This window comes from Poecilia mexicana, unplaced genomic scaffold (assembly GCF_051168715.1).
Source record: "Poecilia mexicana isolate PSO_F unplaced genomic scaffold, ASM5116871v1 scaffold_16, whole genome shotgun sequence".
Taxonomy (NCBI): domain Eukaryota; kingdom Metazoa; phylum Chordata; class Actinopteri; order Cyprinodontiformes; family Poeciliidae; genus Poecilia; species Poecilia mexicana.
The window spans coordinates 719,107-733,693 of record NW_028263385.1 but is presented as its reverse complement, the minus strand read 5'-3'; the positions used below and the strand labels follow the sequence as shown (position 1 = coordinate 733,693).

At 40.3% G+C, this 14,587-nt stretch overlaps 1 protein-coding gene across 1 annotated transcript in view; it reads right to left on the bottom strand.

The window, feature by feature from the left end:
* The window catches only part of mtmr11 (myotubularin related protein 11), a 34,469-nt gene that overhangs the window by 14,570 nt on the left and 5,312 nt on the right, over window positions 1-14,587 (bottom strand). Inside the window, exons 2-6 of the mRNA XM_014989834.2 lie at window positions 7,133-7,202; window positions 3,138-3,274; window positions 1,947-2,016; window positions 1,626-1,765; window positions 804-888 (exon numbers count right to left, since the gene is read on the bottom strand). Of these exons, the coding sequence (XP_014845320.2) occupies window positions 804-888; window positions 1,626-1,765; window positions 1,947-2,016; window positions 3,138-3,274; window positions 7,133-7,202 (502 nt within the window). The remainder of the gene's footprint in view (window positions 1-803; window positions 889-1,625; window positions 1,766-1,946; window positions 2,017-3,137; window positions 3,275-7,132; window positions 7,203-14,587) is intronic.

Genomic DNA, 14,587 nt, shown 5'->3' with positions numbered 1-14,587 from the left:
TGATTTTTATCCTTCACTTTTTGTCCTTAAACAATTATAATGACTGAAAATATGTTTTAAAAAACTGCATTTTAATTTAATTTGTTCTGTGAGTTCACTTGGATTCAAAGTCAAAATAAAAAGAAGATGTAAAACACAATTGTCAAACAAGATGGTGTTTGTTGGCTGGGCTAGCAGCACTCTGAACTATGGAAACCCAAAGAGTGCAATGGTGAAGATTTAAAGTTCTAAAAATTAAATCTTCAAAAACAGAAACAGAAAATATTCCTGCCTACAGCATCACCATTCATGATGACTCTTTAAGGATACATGCATGATACGAGTCAGGAATAGATAAAAATAGATCTATTCAAAGCTCCAACCTCAACATTATTAAACGTTTTGGAGATCGATGCCATGAAGCCAAATAATTTGTGTAATTTCTGCCAAGTTGAATGATCAAATATGCAAGCAGTTACACCAAAATGGCTGCAAAAAGAATGCAAAAGGGATATTTATGCACATATTGGGGGGGGGGGGGGTGCATGAATACTTTTGAACCTATTGGTATAACTTTAACTGTGAACTTTAACTGTGTGTGAATTAAAGAAAGAAAATCCAATTAAATTCCACTTGTGGACCCAGATGTTTCTTGTTTATCTCTGTAGCTGTGCATCCATTTCACCCCAGAAGCTCAAATGAATCATTAAAAAGACCAAAATGAATATAACATATTACTCATCAATACATTCATCCTTGAGCTGTAAATGGACAGGACTGGTTCCAGGAAGGACCTGGAGCGGTTGCGGGCAGTAACCACTCACCTACACTCCCCAGGGCAGCGTTCTGGAAGGCTAAAACGGAGCCGGGTTTGAGAGGCTGGTAGGTCTTGGCGATGGTGTAAGTTATCTGAGGAGGGGAACCAAGAAAGCCGGTCAGGAGGACAAAAGGTCGTCAACTTACAGCAGGAAGACCTGAGGCAAATCAGAGGGGCTACAACACTGATGAGCTGCTTGATATGGCTGATGTACAGGGTGATAAGAAACCTGAGCTTTCAATCTGGTGCACAAACACACACAGGAAGAGGCTGGGCTATGAAACTGTTCTAGAAAACACCAAAAATATTGTTTTATCAGTGCTGAATAGTAAAAAAGGAAAAGATCAGGAATGTATCAATCCACTTTTTACACTTCCGATACCAATATCTGAGGTTTAGTATCGGCCGATGCAGAAAAAACAATTCACTTTAAATGTTTCTACAACTGAAACTGACAAAAACAACAGGTTCACTACCTCAGTCAAATATGCAAAAAATAAACTGCAGCAAACCTTCTTTAAAATGGTTCAGGAAGTGCAATTAGGAATTCTAAATATAATGCAAAAATAAAGTATGACGTCACTCAGAGCAGAAAGCATAGAGTTAGACTGCATAGATCTGCCCTTATGGATTGGGCACATTGTCAATGATACCTGATCTAGAATTTTTTCGATATCCAGACCAATACAGATATTAATATTGGGTCAGATATTAAATGTGATGTAAACATCAACTCTTTGATTCTGATGAGACTCTGGACCTGCAGAATGTGTGTCATGTCCCAGTGTGTGTATTGTTGCTGTCATAAACCAATGAGATCAGGACACACCTCTATGACCTGCGCATCGGGGGTCAGGCGGTCAAACAGGAAGCACATGACTCTCATGTCCCGACAGTAGAGCACCAACTCCTCTGGAGTGAACTTCAGGGACGAGTTCGGGGTCACCAGCTTGGTTCTGTTTGGTCCGACTGAAACGCAAAGCAGGACAACAAAACTGTTAAATGTTAACTTAAGTAAAGCAGAGATAAGCTAATAGAGATTTATCACCATACCTACTATAAAACACAACCAGCGCTGCAGCATGGCAGCAGATGCTAAAAGCAGGTGACAGTGAGCGGTACCACAGAGTGGGTTTGAGGTGTTACTCACCAGCCACCACTTTCTCTATAGATGCCAGAGCTATGTCATGATCTCCCAGGAGGATCGGATCTGCGTTGTCCTGCATCAGAAATCACACAGGAAGCCAGATTTAGATGGTTGGTGCGTCTTAACGGGTTGCTAAGATATTTACTCTCAGTATGTTGGCTTTTAGATTGTTTTTAAAAAAGGAAAAGTCAACCATCCCTCCGGGTTTAAAGACATCATGATTGGACGACTTGGCACTTAGCACCAATAATTAATTGCTATAGCGTTATTGATATAGTGGTGGACTCAGACCTGAACCTTCAGAGACACACAAAGATAGTTATAAAGTCAGTCTTCCATCACCTGAAGAACATTTCCAGGATTAAAGGACCGGCGTCTCAGTGAATCTCATCCATGTGTTTAACTGTAGTTACATTCATTACTGCAACAGCATCTTCACAGGTCTGCCTGAAAAAAAAAATCAATCCTCCAGCTGCAGATGATCCAGAACGCTGCTGCTGGCGTTCTCACTAAAACCAGGGGGATGGAGAACATCACCCAGTTCTAAAGTCCTTACAACGGCTCACTGGAGCTCAAAGAATAGACTTTAAAATACTTCTGCTAGTTTATACATCACTGAAATACATTAAAGATCTACTGTTGTATCAACCTTCCAGACCACTCAGGTCTTCTGGTTTTGTTCTGCTCTGCAGCTCCAGTACCAGAACCAAAGACATTTTTTAAGTCACATTTGATATATTCTGTATTTTTATAACAACTGATGTTTCTTTATTGTGCTTTAAAATGGCACTGTGTGCCTGGAATATACACAGTACTGTCCCTTTAACAGGCACACTGAGGTTTTGAGTTGTTAGCATTTGTCTGACCCTGGGATGAATCTGCTCGGACGTCAACTCCAGATTGATGGGTAGCAACAGCTGGTTATCTAAGGCCGTTACTGAGGACTTTCTTTTTTGGGACAAATAGCTTTTTATCTTGTACGGACGAAGTAATAAAAGATTGCTGTCTGACTCTTGGTCGACTTTGATAGAGTATTCCACCATTTATCAAAGAAAAAATGTAATACATACAAGTCTTCTTCATATCAGGGATAATCTTTTTTCATAACTTCCTGAATATATCCACGCTGAAAACAGGTGGCTCTTTTTTCTTGCCACAACTCCATTTTTACGGGTCAGTTAGGTGAAGACTCACATCAGCTTTGGGACTGTCCTGGGGAACAAATGCCACTCTGAAGTGGGTGCAGAAGAGGGTACCAGAGAGCCATCCTCTGCCTTCCCTGGCAGTCAGCTTCTTCCTCACCATGACCGTCCTCTGGAGGACACATTCACCTGGGAGACACACAGACCGTCTGCTGAAATTCAACAAACTTTCCAACAACACGTCGGCTTCAGAGAGGAGCAACAACAGGAACTGAAATGAGTAAGCAGCTGGGAGTGGGTGGAACAACATCCTCCCATCTAAAGGTATGTCCTCGCATTGTTCCAGATTGTCTCTCCGATGAGCGCAGCGCGCTGTACGCACACCATCAGATGTCTTCCACACATCACACCAAGTTACTATAGTGAGATTGACAAATGTGAGTCAACAATCTCACTTAGAAACAAACATGGAGGGTTTGTAAATCTGCAACGTCCGTAAAAGATGAAGGCGTAGCTGAAATTCCAGAACTCATAAACACAGATGTGTGTAAACATGATCGTAAAAGAAAGAAAAAGAAAGCAGTTTAGCAAACACACAGTAGTGAGGCAGCACATTTCCAAGCCTCCCCCAGGAATATTAAATCCCTGCCAGGAAGACTCAGAGCTTCCATGGCAACAGAGACCAGGACTGGGAGAAAACTGTCAAGAAAACGCTTCTGTTTCACTGAAAAGATCAGCAGAGGAGAGGCTGCTGTCACAATAAGCCTCCTGAGGAGGAACTAAATTCCTTTGGTGCCTATGTGAAAAGGAACTGGGACAGCCTTTCAGTCTTGGGCTCGGCCCAGTCTTTCAGGAGGAAACCAACACATAAACAGGAAACTGCCATTTTTACAGATATTACACTTCCTTCTGCTGCTGAAAATCACTTTTTACCCTCCATCATTTTTCTGATTGCACAAGAGAAGTTTAAATCAAGCAGCATAAACTGTAATTAAGCTTTAAAACCACCCCGGATTGGATCCAGCAGCAGAGATTGCAGCGACTGAGCACGGAGGGTTTGCAGTGTGTGGTTCTTTTTAAAGTCTCCTCAGGGAGTGACGGATCTGGAAACACTCCTCCAGGCTACACACTTTAAAGGTGAAGCAAACACAGGGAACGTGGTGTCTCAAGTTAAGATTAGACTACAAACTTTGATTCATTCCAGCGTGACTCAGCAGGACAGGTGAAGGTGTTTATGTCGCCCTTTAATCCAATAAAGGCTTTTTTACGGCCTTCCTGTAGCGCTCCAATTGCATAACAAGCCATTGCTGTTCCAACACTGAGCTGCTCCACATTTACTCACCACTTAAAACAACAAAATCTCATAACACACTCTGCTTTCCATAAATAGCTTTTATTATTGGGAAAGTTACTATTAAACTTCTGTTCATAACCTTCATGGACAGAATTTATAGATTTTGTCCAAAGTGTTGAGGTAATCCATTCTGGCGGCGTCTGGATCTGGTCTCTGCTTTCTGCAGATGATGTGGTTCTGTTGGTAATAACAATTTATTACTTTTTGTTTTTAAGTAACTGTATTATTGTGACTGCATGGCATTGCCACAATAGTCCCACAAACACAAATGCTGCTACTGATAGATTCCTGTTTGTAATCTTCTTTAGGACACCAGTCATATAAAAAGTGTGATTTGTATCTTTAAGCTGCAAATCATATCTGCACTTAATCATATTATCAAATTTACTGCCATTTAGTGATGCTTTCATTGAACATATCCATTTCAAATTTATAATTTTAAGCCCAACTTCTGTTTTTGTTTTTACATCCATGAAGTTTTATGTTTCACAGTGGAACACAAAAAGCAGCAAAAGATCTAAACAAAGATAATATTCATTCACATGATGCAGGCAATCCAAAACTATTCATCACCCTGGAATTTCTTAGATTGATTTGCTTTAACATTTAACTTTTTCTTTAAAAAAATTGCCTGAATCAACTTCTAAATAATAAATGGAAAAAACATTCACTGATATTACAGCAAATCAAATCATTTTCATACCTGTGTATTTCTGGTAGAAATGCCTCCATGCCATAACCCCAATCTTCAGTATCCTTAGAAGAACATGAGGGTAAATCTGCCAGACGTATGAGTAATTTTGGTTTGAACCACTACATGCCAGTGGGATTTAAAAGGACATTTTGAATTAAATGATCAGTTTAAGAAAACAAATCTGAGTAAAACTAGAATCAAATGCTCAGAAAGCACTTCATTTTTTCCCCCACGAATTTTTGATTTTCTACTGAGGTGCAAGAAGAAAAAAGTTAAACTGATTAAAGAATCGACACATGAAAACCTCAGTGAGTAAAACTGTACTTATTCTGTATTTACTTTCTGCAGAACAGTAGTCTAAATAGTTTAAAATATCCAAAATCAACTGGATTAGATTTCAAATCAAAACATAAAGATATCTTCAAGTTTCTCCAGTTTGAAATCTTCAATCTTTAGACATAAAACAAAGAATTAGTTGCCAAATGAAACCAGAGAATCCAAAGATCATCACTCTGTTGTTCATCAGTCAGCTGACTGACAGCTTTAGAGACGGGCAGTAACTTTAGCCTGAGTGGAGAATGATTGTGGCGATGCTCTGAAGGGGGTTCGGCCCCCGGCTTTGTGTGCGGATGGACAGTACACCCCCTCCTCCTTTACTAGCAGCAATGAAACGGTACATGATCTACCCACGGCTGCTGGAGCTGCGCTGACCCGTCTGACCTCCTGCAGGCCAGCTCCGTTTCTGAGGTCCTGTGTCCCGCCGTCACCTGAGAATACTGGTAACTACTGACACAACAGAACGGCTTCTGCAAGCATTTTTTCATCTGTCAAGCATTTTTAATTTTAATCTCCCTCTGATATGAAAGAAAACCCATTAGGACACTTTTCAAAATGTTATTGATGCTTCAGTGACATGTTGCATCATATTTTAGCACAAGGAGAGATGGCACATATTAATTTTGTGCAAAGTGTTTGCATGAAGCTGCAGAATGGGCCGACGGGGAGAAAGTAAGAGTCTGCAGGTGCAACATGAGCCCTTTCACTTGGTGCAGTTACACTGACTCCTGACTCCGCTGTGTCTGAAAGAGAACTTGCCCTTACAAACGACCTCAACACTTAGACAGGAGGGAGCGTGCAAGGTAACATTTAAAAGATGGACTCCTCTACCTGAATCAGAAACGGCAGCATTTACATGCAGCTTTAGCTCTGAGGGAAGTCAAACCAGGTCATGGCAGGGATCAGAAAATAAATGATATATGACATTTATCATTTGCCCTTCTCTTCGAGGACAGCTATACTTTTACTCCAGCTGGAATGAAGGTGAAGAAGAAATGGAGAAAGACAGAACAGTCAGAGGGTTTTACAAGAGAGGAGAAAGAAAGGTTGATGCCAGGACAGGAAAAATAAGAGGAGGCCAAGAACGTCAATATTTAACAGAAAAACATTCAAATCTAACAGAATAGGTGCTAAAGCAAAATAGTGCTTCTTTTTGTAGACTTTTCTTCATCACTTTTTTGCTAAAGCATTGATTAATCAGGTTTGATTTTGTCATTCAGACTGTTTTATTGATATTTGTACACAGACTTTTTACTGTTTTGCCAGTGTTGTTGTTTCTGTGTTTGTGTTTAAACTTTCTTTATCTTCCACCTTGAAAGGAGCAAGAAAATGTTCCCTAAGGTATGAGTAACCACGGCAACAAGGCATTGTTTTTACGATTAGGAGCAGCTGATTAGCATCTCAAATCCCAGGAGTTGAAAAGGAGGCTTCATGGATGCAAAGAGAGGATGAGGAAGTTCCAACCATCTCTTCCATCCACCCCAATGGGAGAATCATGAGGACACTGAGAGTTAAAGAAGAGCCGCAAAAGCAAATGAGCTGGATTAGCAGAGCTTGACAACAACTGATGATATCATCCAATATGTTGCTGTGTGGATGTAAAGTTAACCAAATAAATCATTCTCTTGCATCTTCTTGTATTTAAATCTATGTGTGGTCCCACCTGGTAAACACCGGAGTCCAAACACGTCTCGACTCCTGGCGCCGATGCTGCTCTGGTTCAGCATCCTCTCCTAAATAAAAACCACAAAAGAAGATGATCAGAATTTTAACCCTTCAAATGCTGCTGGACTGAGATGTCAACTCTGAACAAAGCCCATGAACAGCAATAAAACAGTTGAGTTCAATAATAGAAATACAGAAAAACTTTTATATAAATTATTAGATCTGCGTTACAACAGGAATGAAATACCTTATGAACGTGTGTGTATAGTTTCCACATTTATTTATTAAAAAGGTGAAAATATTATCTTTAAACATCACCTTGTATTCCATAATGCAACGTGGCGTTGGAAATGTATTCGTCATTAAATTCAAACATTCAACACAGACAAATATAACCATGTTTAAATATTGTTTTAATGTTGTACAGACTTGACTTGTTCACATTGTTTCTATTTCCTCAAGTCCAAGTCATGTTTCAGTCCAACTCATGGCTTTTTAATGCCTGATTTACACAAACAGTTTATTATTGTTCTAAATAATTTAATCTTATAAACAACTAACTTTTGAAAGTATTAGGCTTATGAGTTGCGATCAGTAACAATTAAACTCATAGGAGATCATAAACAGGAACATTGTAGTTACTGATGAGGTCAATAAGGTCACAAGTCTCAGACTCTGTTAACCTGACCATCCTAACAGTGTCAGAGTGTGTGCCGTTTTGGTCACATGATTCAAGGTGCGAGTTTCAGTAGATAAATACTGACGAGGCTGCAGCGCAGGTGTTAGAAAGACAAAACTTAACACTGTTCAAAGTTTTTCACTTCCTCAATGACTAAGAATCTACATGAACATTTTTCATCACTTCACTCCATGTTGGACCACATTTAACATCAATAGGGAACCATTTTCTGACACTTTAACTTGTTGAGTTAAAGTGGTGAACAGCTTCCTATGGGTGCTGTAAATGACCATGTAATGAATGAAACTCAGTGCAGCAGAATGCTGAACTTCTTAATGAATAGAACAGGAAATGCTTTTATCTTGATAAAAAGGAAGTGCCTTTGTAATGACACAGGCACCTTCACATGGTGGAGCTGACTTAAGCTTATTTTATTCATTTGGTTGGAGATATAAATGTGGTCACTATTGCCTTGTTTCCACTGAGTGGACCGGCACGAGTTTGTGTGGTATGTCATTTTCTGTTTCCATTGAAGAGCAATCTGTACTCAACCATTACTGAGCCACCTTAAGTTGCAGGTCATTGGACAATAATATGGTTAGCATGGAGCTACTGGCGTCACACAACACAGTCCACTGATTGGGGGTCAGAGAAAATGTCCCTGCTTGCAAGAAGCACAAGACAGTACATCATTAGTATGACGCCATGTTAGGCATTCAGGTCTAACCGTAACTGTCCAGTCAAAGCCCAGCTGTAGGTGGAAACGCTCTCCTGAAAACGCTGTAGTGACTCGGACTGATCCATACTGTAACACTCAGTGGAAACGAGGCATAATATGAAACTGGAGCCAACACAAACAGCTTCCTACAAACCATTAAACACCCACACTTCATGGATGGCTAATAAATCAATTGCACCTTTTCACAGGACAATATGAGCTTGCAGCAGATTACCTGTGGGATCTGAGGTCTGAAGCTTACAAACCGGATAGATAAAGATTGTTCATGAGACTTGAATCTATCCCTTAATCCCCTCTGTGCCTGTTCTAGAAACTACAGCTGCTTGTAAATTGTATTATTTTCCATTGTTGGTGAACAAACTGCATCCAAAATGGAAGACTATGTTTTGGTGCTTATTTATTTGGTCCTATGTGATTTACTGAAGATAATTATTTCTTAAATACCCTCTAAACATATTTTATTTAATAGATTAGGATGATAAAAGGCATTTTTATGAGAACCTTTGAAGACAGTTATTTTGTTTTCTTCCTGTCAAATTATTTCTGCGTAACGTAAAATGGAGACTAAGCATCACAGTCAGCACATGGGGACAGAAGGTTAAGTCACCTTTGAGCTGGACGTGTCCCAGTGGAGTCATTTATAAACAAAGAATAACACCCCCCACCACCCAGTCCTTAAAGACTCCCAGTTTCCATGCCGTCGCTCTGTTTTTTCCGGCTTCCCCCCTGATCTCCCCAAAATCTCAGGAAGTCGAGTTCAAGCAGAATCCAGCAGAGCCACAAAGACTTTTCCTAACCAGTAAGAGCTTACTGGCACCATATGCTTTCACTTAACTTTGCTCCTAACTGCCCCCTAAAATTCAACCCCCCTATGGAGGCAATCTACATTTACAGGCCGAACACTCATAACAAGCTAGGAGGGGTGCAATTTGATAGGGTGGGGTGATTACACAGGTGGTGTTGAAGCTCTTAAATAGAACGGAGCGAGAACGGGGAGATCCAAGAAAAGTCCAGACAGCAGAACCTCAGCAGTTCTGACTGAGCTCAGGTCCACAATGAAACAATTTATTACTGTTTCATTAAAGGCACCGGCTCTATCGTGAAACACAAGCAGGCCTTTGAGTCAGCAAGGATGTGTGAACAATAACAATGAATCCAGTCAGTCTGCAGGGCGGCGAAGTCTGTTAGCAGGCTGCTGCTAAAAACTGGACACTCTCTGCTTCATGGCAGAGAAAAAAACAACACTGCTCCATGAAAAGGTTGCAAAAAAGTCACACTTATTCATAGCTGCTTGTGTTCTTTGAAACAGAGAGTTTTTGACTGTTTAACAGAAAACAGGTTCTGTAAAAACTGCTTACACATGCACTGAAAATATTAAGTAAACGCTTTCTGAATTACACAGCAGGAGAGTGAATGATCGTTTAACATGTTTACTCAGATAAACGGAACAGAATCAAGTCCAAATGCGCTCCCAGCTTCTGCAACAGGCTCGTTAGCAGCCAGAAAGTCTTCTGCACGGAAAAACAGCTTTTATTACAAGGCAGCACAATAAAATTCAACTTCATTGTTCCTTTCTCCCACAGTAAGGCCTCGACATGCCAGATCTCTGCATCCACACCCACAGAAAACCCACAGCTGAATTCCTCAGCTTCTTTTAAGTGGATCAAAAGTCATTCTTTTCTTGTTTTGTTGTTGGAGCTGGGTCGACTGAGTCAGCTCTCTGAAAGAAGCAGCACAAGTGACCACAACAGCCAACGCCGCAGCTAAACTCTGATCATGTGCTCAACAAAAAGGTTTTACCATTAACAACAATGGCTTTAAATTAATAACATAGTGGTCACAAAATGCTGGCCGAGGTCTCAGTCATAAAACTCAAAATCTATATTCCTGTGGTTGTTTTTCTCAACACTTCACTTTCACATTAACTGGCTTCTGAAGTGCCATTATGAGCGCCGCCTCCTCCCCCCACGCACTGCCTCGCTGCTCCACTTCTTCGCCGCTCCGTTCCCTCCATTCATTCCCAGGGACGCAGGCCAAGCCTGACTGCAGTTTCCATTCCTCATGCTACTGCAGACGCTCTGCTTGTTCCTGGCTCTGGAAGGAACACGCTTCTTTTCCCAAACAAAATCGGTGAAGAAAAGGTCCAAAAGGAAAAAAACTATTTTCCATCAGTGCTCCACTGGCTTTGATACAGACTTACAGACCTAGAACAAAAGTTAGCATGTTAAGTGGGACTTGGAAGACTAAACAAGGATGGCATGTTTAGAGAACGGAAGGACAAAAGCTCTCCTCTCTCTGAACATTGCATGTCCTTTTTTATTGATATGTCAGGTTGGCTAGTCGTCTATTTAGACGGTGTCAAACATCCTCTGCAGATCCATATCCGACTTTTTCAGGGCAGCCTGAATGGCCTGATTTTTATCTTTTCACCCTCCAAAAGAATCCAGTTTGTGCCACTTTCATTTGTGAAACTAAATCAGATTCATATCAGTTAGTTTTCAAACCGTTTGCAGACAGAATGGGTCATGTTGAATTTCAGACTTTTGCGTCATTGATTGCAGCTTTGTTTCCATTAAATCCTCCTGCAAATTTTGAGTGAACTTTCCAAATGTTACAATAAAGAAAATGTGAATTAGCCAAGTTTGGAGTTAATCAACCAGCACAATTTTGTCAGATGTTGACGCCATTTAAGACTGTAATAACCAGGATGTAGAGGTTGCAAACTAAATTAAACCACACATCTGGAAAAAAAATAGAGAGTCTTCCACTCATGGAGTTTTAGATTAAGAAATTTTGTGCCTCTGGTTCGGCACAGACCCACCAGTGAAATCAGGACAAATGTGTTTCCATCTCCCCTTTAGCACATAAACTCTTTTTCAGAAAACCAAAAGTACACCTCAAGCAGGGGTATAAACTTTTTGCAAAATTGAGGAAGTTATTTCAGCATTTCCCCTAGTGTATTATAAGCCTGGCGGGCCACCAGGCTTTACTTGTGCCCCCACCAGGCTAAGCATTATTTATTTTTTTAAGTCTTTTAAAAATGATTACATTTTTTGAGACTTAATAGTTGGCGTTCAGGTATGAATCTCCCAATCTTTTAATAGAACATAATTATCAAGTAATATTTTCTAATTTCCTGTCAACTTTAAACATTTTTCAACTCAAAGATGACGGGCTGCTGGATGAATGTCTGCCCTAGGTCCCAACCAATGGGCTTAGCAAGATTTCTGGGGGAAAAGCTTGTATTTTGAATTTTGACGTTTCAATCAACCTTTTCAAAAGCAATTCTTCAAAACGCATGTAAAGGACCGTTGATAGAAAAACAGGTCGATTCTACACCAGAAAAAGCCAGATGCGGTAATGAAGCCTTCATCTTGTTGTAACCGTCTGACAACACTGTTAGCTCTCATTGATAGACAACATTAAAATCTAACTATAAACAGCGCTGCACATTATTACTTCATTAAACAGTGCGCTGCTGTGTGACGTCTACCTTCTTCTTCACAACATGCAGATGGTTTAAACCAGGGGTCTCAAACTCCAGGCCTCTAGGGCCGCTGTCCTGCAGTTTTTAGATGTGGCACAGGTACAAAACACTGGAAGGAAATGGCTTAATTACCTCCTCCTTGTGTAGATCAGTTCTCCAGAGCCTTGCTAATGACCTGATTATTCTATTCAGGTGTGGCGCATCAGAGGCACATCTAAAAGTTGCAGGACAGTGGCCCTCGAGGACTGGAGTTTGAGACCCCTGGTTTAAACCCTTCACAGAAGTCTGACTGTGGTCACATTTAATCAGAAGTATTAACAACCATGCAACAAAAACAATGAAAAAAAAGTATCAACATCGGCTGTGTGACCGAAGCCTAAGCTGCAGAGGCAAGAAGTCGCACTGTGAGATGGTGAGTAGGTGTGAAGTGGAGGAGAGTCAGTGTTATGGACCCTTTACTATTAACTACATGAACAATCACTGGCAGCTTCAGTTACATTTCAGTTGGGCTCACAGACGTCATAAGTGACGTGTGGAAAATGCAGTTTTTTGTATCATTTAATTTCTCAGGACTAACATGTTAAAAGGCTTTTTGAGTCTGAACTGCTCTGCAGAACTGCGATGAAAGTGCAAAAGAATCAAAGTGATGTCAAGTCCAGACCCAAGTCTGATTGAAATGGTGTGGTGGGACCTTAAGACGGCTGTGGAGAAATAAACGTCTGCAGGCCTACTTGAATTGAAGCAAAGTCGGAAAGAAAAGTGGAGCGAAATCCAAAATTCCTCTAATGAAGAAATGAAACACATCTGTTCTGTCCCATTTTGAAGGGAGCAGCATATTAACGATACTAGGTTGTTCTGTCCTAACCACACGTTGACATTTCGCCCCAAATATCTGCCATTTTCTATCCACAAACAAGTCATTCCATATCCATGTGCACAGTTGTCCATTTCTCTTGGTAGTTAGGCATCAAGGAGGATTCTTAATGACGAAAACCATCATACGATTTAATTTAATGGCATATTAATTTCTTTCGTTCTTATATAACAATCCGTTTCCACTGGTTATGGATCTAATTCTTGCCTAGATTATAGAAAATAGCAGATTATGAGTATTGAAAGGCTGAGTGATCTTCTGATTGGAAATTTTATTTATTTGAATCACATAGTTATCATTTCTTAGGAAAAAAAAGGTTTCAAATATCCTCACAGTGAGTAAGAATTGACAAGCAAATAAAATCTTTGCAGCTGAACAACCAGAAGCAAATCACAAATGTTCTCAGCAGAAACAGGACTTTTTTCAGCAGAAAAAAAGAAAACTTTTTGTTCTTTAAATAAGTATACTGAATTTACTACAAAGGCAACAGAAGATCCAGCATCTAATTTATTCACGCACTGAACAAAAAAAGCCAAAGTGCAAAGAACAAGACTGCCTCAAACAGAAGCAGAAATAGTCAAACTCGGTCTTCCGAGTAAAGGGTACTTCCTGCATACATGCAATTCCTATTAATCTTTTTTCCAAATTCTGATCTAGCTTTAATATTTTTTACCAAAATATTCTGAATATTTCTACGTAGTGATGCTCTACGCTGAAGAGAGATTTGTTTATCACTAAGAATCTCTGCAAAGAGATTTTGCATTTAGCAATGACTAAAAACAAAAATCCAGTGTTGCACATTGGTCAAGTGTTATTTTCACATCTCCTCTCTCTGAAAGTCAGATAATTGGACTCCATCCTGACTTTCAGAAAGTCTGAGCTTTTCCTTTTGACCAACAGACCTTCAGAGGAGCGCGGCCCTGGCCAGAGGTTGAGAAGAAGCTCTTTGTCTGACTCTGTTGAGCTGGAGGAGCTGCAGCCAGCTGGGGGCCTGGCAGTAGAGGTGGTATTTGGCTGCTGTGGGAGGGGGTGGAGGGTGCGCCCATGCTGGAATGGCACGTTCTTATCAGCCTTTAATCTGCAGCCGCTCTGATGATCCATCGTCTGGCATTTCTGCTTCTGCTGAGCTGTTTGCCTTTCAACTGGCTGCTTCAAAGCTGGAGGGCTGATGCCAGCAGAGCGAACTCCAGAGAAAAGTGCAGCCCAAACGAGGCCCAACATGCACACCGTCTTGTCAAAAAGAGGCCCTTGCCTTCTCTATGTAGCATTTAGGATTCCTACACATCAATTTAAAAACACAATTTGTAGAGCTTTCTTTGTACATTGTGAGATGTAGGAGGAGGTTGAAGTTGTTTCAAGTTCTACTGAAGGTGACTTATTTTCCCAAGTACAAGTGAGAAAAGCAGCACAGCAACAACTCTAAGGTCTATTTTGATTGTTTTCAATCTGGCATGTCTGGTATCAGTCGATAGAGGAACAAAACATAAAATCTGGCAGATAAGAATTTAACATGTGGATCTCTGTAAATATATTTCTAATATTCCTGTATAAATGAAAAATCCTCCAGATGTCACCAACAAATCAAGTAATCTATAAGAAAACTAATTGTTCCATAAGTTAAGTAATGTGATAGGAAGTGACATGGTACAGACAATATGTATGAAAAAGCCATAA